The 13,794-nt window shown below is 37.2% G+C and overlaps 2 protein-coding genes across 2 annotated transcripts; both read left to right on the forward strand.

Moving 5' to 3' along the window:
* Window positions 1-165: 165 nt before the first annotated feature.
* On the forward strand, window positions 166-10,554 carry rps6ka3a (ribosomal protein S6 kinase a, polypeptide 3a). Its single transcript, XM_079472783.1, has 22 exons — window positions 166-569; window positions 2,261-2,296; window positions 4,590-4,706; window positions 4,822-4,903; window positions 5,127-5,207; window positions 5,619-5,698; window positions 5,793-5,899; window positions 6,152-6,189; window positions 6,317-6,459; window positions 6,788-6,858; window positions 6,928-7,016; window positions 7,119-7,183; window positions 7,350-7,452; window positions 7,536-7,666; window positions 7,745-7,870; window positions 7,991-8,080; window positions 8,169-8,327; window positions 8,422-8,583; window positions 8,670-8,746; window positions 8,851-8,968; window positions 9,229-9,369; window positions 9,568-10,554. Exons 1-22 carry the CDS (start codon window positions 507-509, stop codon window positions 9,688-9,690), a joined length of 2,202 nt encoding a protein of 733 aa, XP_079328909.1. The 5' UTR covers window positions 166-506; the 3' UTR covers window positions 9,691-10,554.
* A 533-nt stretch (window positions 10,555-11,087) lies between these two features.
* Window positions 11,088-13,594, forward strand: eif1axa (eukaryotic translation initiation factor 1A X-linked a). Its single transcript, XM_079472794.1, has 7 exons — window positions 11,088-11,262; window positions 11,691-11,774; window positions 11,971-12,074; window positions 12,345-12,395; window positions 12,490-12,571; window positions 12,761-12,852; window positions 13,226-13,594. Exons 1-7 carry the CDS (start codon window positions 11,247-11,249, stop codon window positions 13,229-13,231), a joined length of 435 nt encoding a protein of 144 aa, XP_079328920.1. The 5' UTR covers window positions 11,088-11,246; the 3' UTR covers window positions 13,232-13,594.
* The last annotated feature ends 200 nt before the right edge of the window (window positions 13,595-13,794 follow it).

Genomic DNA, 13,794 nt, shown 5'->3' on the forward strand with positions numbered 1-13,794 from the left:
TGGACACAAGACCGCTGAAATATTTTCCACAGAAGCCTCTTAAAGCAGTTTGAATGACATGAAGGTGAATAAATAAAGAGTTTTTATTTTTGGTTAAACTATTCCTTATTTTTAATTTCACACATTCACTAACTTTCATTAATGTTGCTTACATGGGTGGTACCAGCGGGCGGAGACGACGATGACGTATGATGACGTGTCCTCCTGCCTCGTTCTGACAGACAGGTGTACAGGACGTCGACGCCATATTGAGGGGAAAGGGAAGTGGAATATTCTGTTGTTAAAAACATATTTTGAATTTTTGTCGAAGGAGTGTATGGTATGAAGGGAATGAGAGAACTTTAGGAAAGTCATCAGGTACCCGGAATGCATTTGAGCTGAGTCGGACTTTTATGTACTACGCCGTACAAGTTTCCGCCTCATTACGGGACCATTTTTGCAAGTTTACAGTGACAGTGTCAAATCACTTCACGGTGTCATCGTAAGTTAATCATCAGGATCTGAATATGCCTTTGGCACAGTTCGCGGATCCCTGGCAGAAGTTACCCGTGGGCCATTTGGTAAACGAGGTAAGTTGCGTTGTGTTTACAACGTCGAAGCACGCTGTAAGAGCTGGTTGAGTGAGATCCCATTTAATACAATATTTTGTGTCATATAAATGAGAGGAATGTCAAAGAAAAACCTTTGAGGGACACATACATTCGTTTCCGTCCTTTTTACAGCAGTGCCAACGTATACAATCTTGCGTTTCTTATAAGCATTCCGCTCGTTTTAAACAAATGAAATGTAGAAACTCAGAAGGCGATCACAAATCCCCAATAAAATGCAACAATCTAGAGAATGCCACGCCTTTCTTTTAAACCCAGAGTTTGTATTTTTACTGCAACTTCGGGCGAGATCAAAGTGTACTTGGTAAAGGTTGGGTATGTGAACCATCGAAAAATGTCCAAGCCGAGGCAGCAGGGCTTGACCAGACACGTTCAGCAGGATTGTGTGTTCATATGTGTGTGTGTGCAGGTTTACTTTCTTCTTTCTCTTTTAGAATTTACATACGTAGGTTGAAGTTTTACTTTTGGAGGGATTGGGCAATAAGATATTGATAGGCTGCGTCCTTAAAGGGATCCAAAAATGAAAATTCTGTCATAATTTACTCACGTAATTTCATACCCATATAAACTACGTTGTTCCTATGAACACAAAGATAACGTTATTTGGAAGAATGTTAGCCTTTTTTAGTCCCTGACATCATTGACTATAGTTGTATCCTGAATTCTTCAAAATATCTCATTATGTGTTCAACAGAACAAAAAATACAATATTGTTTTCCTGCTATGGTAGTGGATGATGTCCCAGAACTGTAAATTGCTAACATTCTTCCAAATATATTTGTCTATGTTAATTGGAACAAAGAAATGTATGCAGGTTTGTAACAACTTGGGGGTGAGTAAATGATGATAGATTTGTCATTTTTGGATAAACTACTAGCTGGCAGCTACCTACAGGGCAGTTTTGCTGTTATTCGTGTTGGGAACGCTGTGATATGCAAAATATGTGTATGATACCTTAAAATTGTATGTAGCCATAAATATAGACTGCCACTATTTCCTCTCCACTATGGATTTTGTCTGTTTTACATTTGTTGTTAATCCAGATGTTTCTTGAACAGGTCATAGATTTTATAGAAACGTTATCCCCTATTTATCTAAGCATTCTTTTGCACAGTAAATACAATATACATTTGATATATGTATGCTGCAATAAATATATCTTCTTAGACATTATCCTTGATAAGAATAACTGGAATGCCAAGTGCTAAAATGCCATAGGTACATTAGCTCGTGTGGCCCTCAGACCTTGAATACTATTTCCCTTATTAACTTCCGTTTGGTCCAGACTAATCCCGTGATTTGAAAATAGCCATCCTACGCTGGACGCATTTTGTTCCAATGTTTGTGTGTGGCTTATAAATAATCACAGAGTCTGTGACTACATAAATCATCTTAAACATTTTACTATTTTGTCAATACAGGGGGTCATGTGATTTCATGACATGTTGACATTACACCAACTAAAGTTATTATTGTCATATCCCCATAATATTTACAACAATAGATAGTTGCAACAATTTAAATAATTCTTCTTTCCTTAATGGGGTCTGTTTGCAATTTTGGCCTATCCAGCGATCTTTCTTTTTGTGAGCATATGTGCTTTACGGTGTGTTTCTTTTAAATAACATCATTTTATTTAATGTGTTTTATAGGATGACTCCATGGTAGAAGACGACGCTCCTGTTCAAGTAAGTTTAAAACATACACGAACACACACACACACACACACACACACACACACACACACACACGCGTACATACAAAGTTGTTTCTATGTTAAGTTTCACTTGTGTTTTTTAATGTCTATGTGGATTGTGCACCTGCTAATCTTGAAAAGATCCAGTTTTACAGGTAATTAGATACAGGTTTACAGATATAAGGTATGCCAGTTATGTATTCAATAGGTTTACTTCATGTAATCCTTGCTGTTTACAAGGAAAGCTTTTCATTTACAGCTTTAGTTGATTTTGACCCACTGTAATTGTCTTTGAATACAAAGCGGCGTTTCCTATGAAATGTGGAAGGCTATAAACATCACATTTCCTGTCTGAGAGGAGACCCTGGTTTTATTGATTTCCTGCTGCTGGATGAGTGGCATGGCAAACAGCCAGTAGGAGAATGAGGATGTCCACGGTCACTTAAAGCTGAGCTTCACTTTCCGCCAAGCCAGCAGAAACCTTTCTGAAAGCCTTTATAGGTCATGTGACCCAAAACACTGCGTTGCTTCATTTCATATATACAGCTATTTAGTCCTGTTAGTGTTATTTGTTGGAGGAAGGGTAGCAGAGAGTCAAGTTCTCCATGTGGTGTGTGTAACGCCCACGCTGATTTCCTGTTCCTGTCGTGGGGTGTCCCTCAGTTATTATCCTGTTACACTTCAGTCAAAATCTTCAGAGATCTGCTTACATTCTCTCTGATCCCTCCGTTTCATCTCACATTTCAATTCATAAAAATCAGTCCACTGATTTAAGCCTGTGTGTTCAAGTTATACCTTTCAGATCATAAGTTCTCAGTTTGTTTCACAATGTTCACAATGATATTTCATCATCAGTGTCATTGTTTTTTATATTTGCATCAATATGTGTATGTGTATTCAAACAAAATCCAACAGTTGTCATTTCTCAATCCTACAATATCATTCAACTATTTTTGTTGAGTGGGCTAAAATGTGTGTTTCAGACAAAGTTTTTGAAATTAAACCATGATGTGTGACAGCTTTGTATTGTGTCTGGGATCATTTGACCACAAATTGTTGATTGTTGGTTAATGATTCATTGGTTAGCCATCGGTGTCCCTAATTATGAATTATTCATCAAATTCCTCTCTAATTGACTAATTCTTTTTATAGTTGACAGTTTTTCTTTTGTGTATCGTATGCTTTCTCAAGTTTTAACTCATCACAAATATCCAAGAGCTTGTAAAGCAGGTTGCGTGTGTGTGCATGTTAGATGAGCTGCTAGAGAAAACCGATCAGGATGGAAGAATGCATTATTTTAAGAGTTTTAACAGTCTCCCAAAATTATGGTAAAGCCAAGAATATTGTGTGTAGGAGATAAAGGATATTTGTCCAGAATTTGCATTTAATTGTAGCATCGCTGCAGTAGAGAGTGGAATTTCTGCATGCCGACACACAGTATGCCACCATGGCTTTACACGTGCTTCTTTTGACAAGCTGTCTTCTTACCTCACTGTGTCCTCTCTCCTTGTCTGTCATTTTTGTTCCCCCCCCCCCGTAGTAGATATTGACATCTTTGACCATCAACTATTATGTTGATTAGATTAAATGTCATCGTCACCCATCACCGTTTTTCATGAAAATAAATTCACACAACTCCTGTGTCTTATTTTGTAAAGTGTAAATAAATAAATAATTTGATGATCAGATGTTGAGATGACATCAGCAGTATGACCAGCAGCAGATGTAATGTTTTTGAGAGGGTCATTGAAAGCTCAGACGGACCACTGCAGTGGAGCACAATACGATTGCTAATCACAAGTTTTCCATTTCTCAATGGTCCTACTTTTGACTCTCTCTCTCTACTTTTGATGGTCGTTGTTCTGCTAATTTCTGGCTAGTTGCTGATCTATTCAGGTTTAATTCTTCACTGTTCTACAAAACCTCTGTGTGTGTGTGTATCCTTTTGTGTGTTTATTCTCTCTTTCCTCCCACAGGCTTTGGCTCACTGCTCCTCTGCAGAAACACCAGCCATCCAGGCCACCAACCTCCTCCTCCTGTGTGTGTGCGTGTCTGTGTGTGTGTTTGCCTGACTCTGTTTTACTTTTACAGTTGTTGGATTTTATAACATTTTGTGGGCATGAGTTTGTATTTGATGTGATGAAGTGAATTTGCACTGCTGTTGTGATTGTCTCTAAAGTAAAAAAAACGGAATTCATATTTTGTGTGTTTGTTGTTATTTTTAGTGTGGTATTGCATGTTTATGTGTTCGACGATATATCAAATCTAATATATCTCCTCCGTAGGATGAGGGCTCAGTCGAGGAGATCAACATCACTCACGTTGTCAAGGAGGGCTCTGAAAAAGCAGACCCACGTCAGTTTGAGCTCTGTAAAGTACTGGGCCAGGGCTCTTTTGGCAAGGTTTGATTGACTGTTTAGATACTATGAAATTATAATTTTTTTAGTAACGTTTCCATTTAAGATGTCACGTTGTGTCGCTTTTAGTTTTGTTTAGCAATGTTCTGTGTTTGTGCAGGTATTCCTTGTCAAGAAGATAACAGGTCCTGATGCCGGACAGCGGTATGCTATGAAAGTGTTAAAGAAAGCCACTCTGAAAGGTCTGTGTTTGTCTGAAAGATTCAATTTCATCTCATCAAACAAATCTAATTTCAAAGATCATTGATCTAGGGGAACATACTATGATATATCAAAAATGACATTAACATAATTTAAGATTGTTAATGATCAATTTAATTGTATTTTTATTGTTTTGCATGTATACACACTTTAAAAGGTTTTTGAGGGTTAATATAATGTGTGTGTTTGTGTGTGTGATATTAGTACGAGATCGAGTGCGTACGAAGATGGAGAGAGACATCCTAGTTGAGGTCAACCACCCTTTCATTGTTAAACTGCACTATGGTGAGTCATTGACATCCCATAACCAACCAGATGTTAGTACATTTGGGTCAGTAATGGCTGGAATAAAATCTGATCAGATTCTTTTTAACTAGACATCACCACACTTGCAGACTTTTTGAAAGTTTCAGATAGATACGCATTTACTGATCAAATGTGCAGACTGGCACAGACTTTCTGCAACAAGTCCAGACTGAAAATCTGGGCAAAAGTATTTTAGTCTATTTTAGCCTTTTAGGTTTTACTTGATGTCAACATAAACATATTTAGTTGGATGTTGTTAAACCGTATATAAATTGAAATCATGAAGTTGAAAATACCCAATACCAATGTAAAATAAAATAAACTGTATACTTTGTTAGCCCAGTGAAATATAGGAACGTAAAAATGCAAGTCTTTTTATTTTTTCATTAGCCTTTCAGACAGAAGGTAAACTCTACCTTATTCTGGACTTTCTCAGAGGAGGAGATCTCTTTACTCGCCTCTCCAATGAGGTAAATTACCCGATTCATACCATCTACAGAAATAACTAAATTCAACTCTTGTTAAAGTCTCTTGTTAACACTCTTCTGTTGTATCTTCATGTAGGTTATGTTTACAGAGGAGGATGTGAAGTTCTATCTTGCTGAGCTGGCTTTGGCTTTGGACCATTTGCATGGATTGGGAATCATATACAGAGATCTCAAACCAGAAAAGTATGTTTTCTCACTTATGTAGTAACTCGAAGTACAATAGCAAACTGTCGAGTTAGCTATTAACAGTGACTTCGTGTTTAGCACATCTCATCGGTCCAAAGAAGTAACAAATGTGTAACCAATGATAACTTAATTTTTCAATGAGTTTTCAAAGCAAAAATAATTTTAAATATATGTTTTGAAAAATCACAGTTTGATCAATCTGATACAATTCACATTTTTCTGAGTAAGCTAAATTTGGTTCTCCTTCAGTATTCTCTTGGATGAGGAAGGACACATTAAACTTACAGGTATTGTTTCATCAAAACTCATATTTGCTCTAAAAGCTCTGATCAACACTTATTTTATTAACTTAATATTATTTATTAAGTATTTGTTTCAATCATTTGTGTGTGTGTGTGTATGTTTGTTATGTAGATTTTGGGTTGAGTAAAGAGTCCATTGACCATGAAAACAAGGCATACTCGTTCTGTGGTACAGTGGAGTATATGGCACCAGAGGTGGTCAACCGCAGAGGCCACACTCACAGTGCTGATTGGTGGTCCTACGGCGTGCTAATGGTGAGGGGGTGGGGTTATGAAACAAATATTGGCATTAACTTTAACTAACAATAATCAATATTTTTTCAGCATTCATTTATCCTTGCTAGTTCATGTCGTTTTTGGCTAATGTTAACAGTTACAACTTTTGATTGTAAAAACGTATTCGAAAATGCTGTAGAAGAATTATTCATTGTTATCTAAAGCATTAACCAAACTTATTTTAAAGTGTTGCCAGAATATATTTCGTGTATTTTTACACCCCTGACGAATGTAATTAGGTGTCTGTTAAAGTTTTGTCAAATATAACATTTGTAGTACAGTGCATTGATCTTTTCTACATCCTTAGTTCGAAATGCTGACGGGAACCCTTCCATTTCAAGGGAATGACCGAAAGGAGACTATGACAATGATCTTAAAGTGAGTATTCTTGACTTGGGATACTGATTTAAGTAGTTTTTTTACTGATGCTGTATTTTGTACCTGCAGGGCCAAGCTCGGCATGCCTCAGTTTCTCAGCCTTGACGCCCAGTCTCTGCTCCGGAATATGTTCAAGCGCAATCCTGGCAACCGCTTGGGTGAGGATCAGTTTTAATGCTGAATAAATTTGGTCGTCTTTGACCAGTTTTGTGCTTCCAAAAATCTGTGTCACTTAGTTAAATGCAGTATTGGGATTTCAGGTGCAGGACCTGATGGAGTAGAAGAGATCAAGAGGCATCCGTTCTTTTCCACCATTGACTGGAATGTAAGTGTTTTAAGAAAAGTGTATAAGGTCTGGTCTGTTTATTTCAATGCCAAAAATGAAGTTATATTGAATCTTAACTATCGATATATATGTTGAAGGTTTATTGAATTTACATGTTAATGTTTCTTGCTTAATTTCCTTTTTATGAAAATATGTTTTGCTCTAGAAATTATTCAGGGGGGAAGTTCATCCTCCCTTTAAGCCAGCCATCGGGAAGCAGAACGACACGTTGTACTTTGACACAGAGTTCACAGCCAAAACCCCACGAGGCGAGTGATGTACTTTTTAGCAGATAGATCTCTGATTGCAACAATTGGGTGACACTCAATATTTCCTATTTTCTTTATCCTAGACTCTCCAGGTGTCCCTCCAAGTGCTAATGCTCATCAGCTTTTCCGAGGGTTCAGTTTTGTTGCCACAGGAACAGAAGAGGAGAGCCAGCCGCCCATTCAGAGCAACGTCAATATGAGCAGCATACTGCAGGTATAATCTCATCATTCACTCACTCCTTTTCATCTGTAACATCAATACACATTGGAATAAACTGTGTATTTTGTGCAGCAACCCAACAGGAGTACAATTCAGTTTACCGATGTATATGATGTTGGAGAAGTCATTGGCTTGGGCTCGTACTCCGTCTGCAAGCGCTGTGTGCATAAGACCACAGGCATGGAGTATGCCGTCAAGGTAAGCAGCACACTTACTTCTTTGAAAGTGTGAGTGTGTACAGTATGTGTCTACAGGAAAAAATGAAGTCTGGTGTAATAAAGAATAGAAGTGTTTTCAGTGATTCTGATCGCATTACAGATTATAAATAAAGCCAGGAGGGATCCAACGGAGGAGGTTGAGATACTGCTGCGATACGGACAACATCCAAACATCATCACCCTTAAAGATGTGAGTGACCTTTGTAAATGATAATAGGGGACCGAAATCTCTGTGGTGTGTCTTGGTTGTCCCATCCTCTGCCTGTGTTCGTTTATAGGTGTATGATGATAGGCAGTCGGTGTATCTGGTCACAAAGCTGATGAAAGGTGGAGAACTACTAGATAAAATCCTCAGACAGAAGTTTTTTTCTGAGAAAGAGGCCAGCGCTGTACTCCACACCATCACAAAGACTGTTCAGTACCTACATGCCCAAGGGGTAAGAACATCCTGTTACCACATCTAAACATTTGAATGACTTTTTATTTTTGCTCTAAGTTTGTGTGGTTGAATGATTGGCACATTGCTTGTAGGTAGTACACAGGGACCTGAAGCCCAGTAACATTCTCTATGTGGATGAATCTGGCAACCCAGAGTCCATCAGGATCTGTGATTTTGGCTTTGCCAAACAGCTCAGAGCAGAAAACGGACTGCTGATGACACCGTGCTACACTGCTAACTTTGTTGCTCCAGAGGTACCTGTTAAAGAAACATATTAAAGATGTATATATTAATGTGTTCAGCATTGCATTTAAATATTCTGATTTCTTGATCCTCATAGGTCCTGAAGAAGCAAGGCTATGATGCAGCATGTGATATCTGGAGTCTTGGAGTTCTTCTTTACACCATGCTCGCAGGGTAATGTCTAAACAATTGATGTCACTCTTGAAATACTCACATGTGTGATTTTGCGTTGGTCTTAATGTCAGTCTTAAAATCCATCAATCATATTCAACCTATAGGTTCACCCCGTTTGCTAATGGCAAAGATGATACACCAGAGGAGATTCTGGCTCGGATCGGCAGTGGGAAATTCTCGTTGAAAGGTGGATTCTGGAATTCTGTATCGATTGCGGCAAAGGTCAAAGAAGCGATTCCTTTTTTCTTTATAAATGCTCACTAAAAGAGTAATTTCTGTTCTACTAGCATTACAAGTGGATTTTTTATCAAATAAGTTTCCCCAAACACTACTACCCATTTGTCATTGGTTAAACTATACGGTCATATCATCCTTATGACGTTTGTTGAGCCAAAATTACTCCGAGAGACAGATTTTTTCCAAGATAGCTAAACATACAGATGTGTTAAATACATCTCTTTGATCTTTTATATTGCTAACAGGACCTGGTATCAAAAATGCTTCATGTTGACCCTCATCAGAGATTGACAGCTGCTCTAGTACTTCGTCACCCATGGATAATCAACAAAGACAAACTGCCCAAATTTCAACTCCAACGACAGGCCGCCCCTCATCTCGTCAAGGTTTGTTTTGCCATAATGGTATGAATATGAAATTAGTATTGACATCAGCAGTGAGGCACAAATGTGTTTTTCTATTTCCTGTGTTACCTCCATTTTAGATTTTAGTTAAATCAGATGTATACATGTCATGTATCTTTAAACCTTATATTTGACACACTTATTCATTATTTCTCATTTTGTTTTCTCTCTTTACTTCAGGAGGCAATGGCAGCCACCTTTTCAGCTCTAAACAGAAATGTTCCTCCTGTATTGGAACCGGTGGGTTGCTCCACACTAGCCCAGCGTCGCGGTGTCAAAAAGTTGACCTCTACCGCCTTGTGACCATCCCAATCTAAGGGCACATAAGTGTGTGAAATGTACAATAGAGCTATCATCATATTCAAATGGCAATCCAAACCAAAACAGAAAACAACATACATTTGTTTAGCTCACACTTTAGATCATTTTGCAAAGCTCTTATGAGAATATTAAATCTATGCATTATTATTTTAAGAAAAGGCTTTATAAATTTTCTTTATATGGAATTATGTATGAATATAAAGTATTTCTGGGAGTCTGTGTTGGAAAATAATGTGAGAAGAGAGTCTGGGATACAGTTTATTTTCTATATTGTGGTGGTGATGTCATGTTTAAAGATTGCATGAAACCAAACTAATGGTTGATCATAGCTGTGTCCAATGTATTTAAGACCGACTTCATTTGTTGAAAAAAAGCTTCCTTAAATGGTTTTCCTTTTTGGGAATAAGCTATCTGTGGTTTCACTGTATGTAAATTCAGGCAATGTCTTGACATTCTGCAGTGTTGCAATCTTTTGCGTGACCTCAAAGAAATCTATGCAAGTCTACCTACAATTCTTAGTATACAGGAATCAGAGTGAATGACACAAACATGTATTTCATGTTTTGAATTGAATTTTCAATGTTTTATTACGGCAGAAAGCTCCTGCCATGCATGTTGTTTGTGTCTTAGAGGGCATTTCATTTCAAAGGGCCTAATTTCTTAAATCCGTAGACCAAATACCCTTTAGATGAAAGCTGTCCCTAAGAACCATTAAAAGACTCTTCAAATGCTGTATAGCTCATAATGGATATGCTAAGATATGTGGGAGCTGTCTGTGGATGACCATATACTGTAAGTACAGTATTTTTCCAGGAATGACCAAAATACAGATTTCTTTCTCAGAATGATTTATAACACTCCTTTGTTTTATTTTTATTTTCTTCATAAAATTAAAGGGAAATGTGCAGGCTGTATTAATCAAAACTGTTCCGTTTTAAGAGATTATTCAGAATGTATTATTTTTGTACCTGGATGAACTGTTGTTTTCTATATTTTATGTATGTTTGCATGCAAGGCCACACTTTGGGTGAGATTTAGTGTCAAGTTCTCTTGTCTTATTTTAGATATATTTGTGCGGGTGTCCCCCTCTTTTGGGTTGCTTCTGCTGTTATTTAACAATAACAGTGGAAGTGCTCTATTCTGACCTCTGTAATGTTTTTTAAAGCACATTATGTATCAGGACACATTTGTGCCTTTTTTTAATGTGATACAATCAATTTGATCAAAATACAATGTTGTAATAACCTAAATAAAATCTATGTATACATTCAATTTATTCAATCAATGGAAATATACTGTCCTCTATTGAAACGTTTTGGCGCATGACGCTTGTTGACCAATACAATGTGTCTATAAGATTTTAAATAAAGTTTTTTGACAAGCAAATGCCGCGCAGCCGTAGATTGGTCGCTAAAGCGGAAGTCACAAAGAAGGGAGAGGAAAAGCGTTTGACAGCCAGCTCCTTGATATTTAAGATTTATTTTCCTAACGGCTTTGTTTAACGACATTACTCAACCTTAGGCGAATAGCGACTAAAAATGCCAAAGAATAAAGGTAAGGAAAATACAGGTTAAATTTTCCGGTTCAAATAACGGGCCTGAATTTAGTACCCGGCCTTTGCGAGCAGTGTGCGGCGGCAACGTGACCATCCACTGCGCTCATACCGTTTAATTCATGCGTTGCATTTGTTTGTTCTCACATGAGCCAAACATGTACAACTAGTGTAAGTTAGAGCTACTGTGGTTTTACCGTACTTACTTTAATGTGAATTACCAGACGGTCTTTCCTTTGTTGTGCGATTAGGCTCAAGTTTTCAGGGCCTTGTTTCTTAATATTTGGCTTTTTCTCAAATGGTCTTAAACAATGCTTTGAATTACATTTAGATTTGTAGCTTCGAATAAGCTGATAACCAGAATTGGCTTGTTTAGAAATGTAACATGGTTATTATCAACAAGAGAATTCAGAGATTTATTTTTCCACAGGTAAGGGAGGTAAAAATCGGCGACGTGGTAAGAACGAGAACGAATCAGAGAAAAGAGAGCTTGTTTTCAAAGAGGACGGTCAAGGTAATTAAACATCAACAACATGTGAAATGTCAGTAAAATCTATAAGTAGTTTTTGGCCTCTCTGAAAACATTTTTGAGTTTTATCATAAACGGTATGTTGCTGATCTGTAAGGTCTAATATTGATTATTATTCTGCTTTTTATTTCGTTTTAAAACCTTGTATCTCCAGTTCTTAATTCTCAATGTCTTATTCTAGAATATGCTCAGGTGATAAAGATGCTTGGAAATGGACGGCTAGAGGCCACTTGTTTTGATGGAGTGAAACGGCTCTGCCATATCCGAGGAAAGCTACGTAAAAAGGTGTGATACTGTGTAAATGTATACTGTTCTGAATGTATAATTAGGATTTTCCCAATTGTCACACCTGTCAGTTAATAGATGTGGTTATGGTTTTGTTGCTAGACTCTGCATGGCTTACCTGCTGAGAATAAAATGTCAGGAAAATGATTCTAAAAGAGCTTTTCCATTTTATTTTAGAAACCAACCAACAAATAATTTTTTTTATTAGCAAAACTATTTACAATAACATTTAGCTCACTTTTGATTAAAGTATTCAAATATTTCTTTCAGGTTTGGATCAATGCGTCTGACATCATTCTCGTTGGTCTTAGAGATTACCAGGTAGAGATTCATCAATAATGGTCCGATCATTTTGTAATAATCCTTATAATTTTCATCTTCAGACATTTTCTGCTTTTCTACATTTTTCGTCCAGGATAACAAAGCAGATGTCATTTTGAAGTACAATGCGGACGAGGCCCGCAGTCTCAAAGCATACGGAGAGCTTCCAGAACACGGTGAAACTCATTTATATGACATTTGTTTGCTAGTTTTACTGTAATGTCATTGAACTAAAACAGGCTGTGTGGAGATGATGTGCTCTAGTAGAGCCTTTTATCTACATTTCAAGGTTGATTAGTTGTGTACTAAGGTGTTTGGCTGACTTTTTTTGTCCTGGCCGTCTTATTTTCTGTCTTGTCTTGCAGCTAAAATCAATGAAACGGACCAATTCGGACCTGGAGACGATGATGAGATTCAGTTTGATGATATTGGAAGTGATGATGAGGACATTGATGATGTAAGTGCAGGGTTGTTAATGAATAATGAATTTAGTTTGGGTCAGCTGTGGCCTAATGGTTAGAGCGTTGGGCTTGTGATCAGAAGGTTGCCGGTTCTAATCTCAGTGCCAGCAGGTCATGACTGAAGTGCCCTTGAGCAAGGCACCTTACCCCTGATTGCTCTGCAGTAATGTGCCACTGTATAAAACTACTTATAAGTCGCTTTGGATAAAAGCGTCTGCCAAATGAATAAATGTAAATGTAGTTTCTTTGATTTATTGATATTTGATTGTGTTTTGTCTTCATATCGACTGCTGGACATTTTGTTATTGTTTCCTTTGCACAAGAGAACAATTTTAAGCTTAATGTGTTTGTTTCTGCCATCTCACACAGATATAAAAGCCAGGACTGCTGGTGATCTATATTGTTTACACTGGGAGGAAAAGATACCTTGTTAGGACAGACTTTGTCTTGGGTCTTTGACGCTTCCTTCTGATCCATCACTACACGGATTATCTGAGCATTCTGTGTGCCAAGTATCTCTTTCACATATAAACACACATTAGACTGCATATTTTTGTTAAGGTTTTAAAATATTTATATTGTATTCCACTGCGTGTGGTGGAATTGAAACCTCAAAAACAAGAATTTACAATAAAATATAAAACTTTCTCTGTTTGGACTGAATTTCCTTTATTAATGTGTATTTGCATTGTATTTTAAGTTGTCACTGCCTAAAATAAAAGTAAATCATATTTTTCATATTTGGTTTGATTTTCTTCACATCTTCATTGTTTTGTGGTTGTAACACATTATCACCACTAAGGGGCGATCAGTGTTATATTTTGGGTTAAATCAGGTTGATACCAAATTGAAAGCTCTCAAGAACAGTTCAGTATCCTCTCATGTTTCTGACGTTTATGTTTACAAAATGTACAAATACATGTAAATGTACAAGAAAA

The sequence above is a fragment of the Barbatula barbatula genome (genome assembly GCF_947034865.1).
Source record: "Barbatula barbatula genome assembly, chromosome: 2".
In the NCBI taxonomy this organism is placed as follows: domain Eukaryota; kingdom Metazoa; phylum Chordata; class Actinopteri; order Cypriniformes; family Nemacheilidae; genus Barbatula; species Barbatula barbatula.

Excerpts from the sequence above, each read along its gene's own strand:
- rps6ka3a (XM_079472783.1), top strand. The coding sequence starts at position 507 with ATGCCTTTGGCACAGTTCGCGGATCCCTGGCAGAAGTTACCCGTGGGC. Across the intron at positions 6,190-6,316 it reads AGGACACATTAAACTTACAG|ATTTTGGGTTGAGTAAAGAG; the intron begins GTATTGTTTCAT and ends TTTGTTATGTAG. Across the intron at positions 7,871-7,990 it reads GCATGGAGTATGCCGTCAAG|ATTATAAATAAAGCCAGGAG; the intron begins GTAAGCAGCACA and ends ATCGCATTACAG.
- eif1axa (XM_079472794.1), top strand. Across the intron at positions 11,775-11,970 it reads TTTCAAAGAGGACGGTCAAG|AATATGCTCAGGTGATAAAG; the intron begins GTAATTAAACAT and ends GTCTTATTCTAG. Across the intron at positions 12,396-12,489 it reads TTGGTCTTAGAGATTACCAG|GATAACAAAGCAGATGTCAT; the intron begins GTAGAGATTCAT and ends TTTTTCGTCCAG.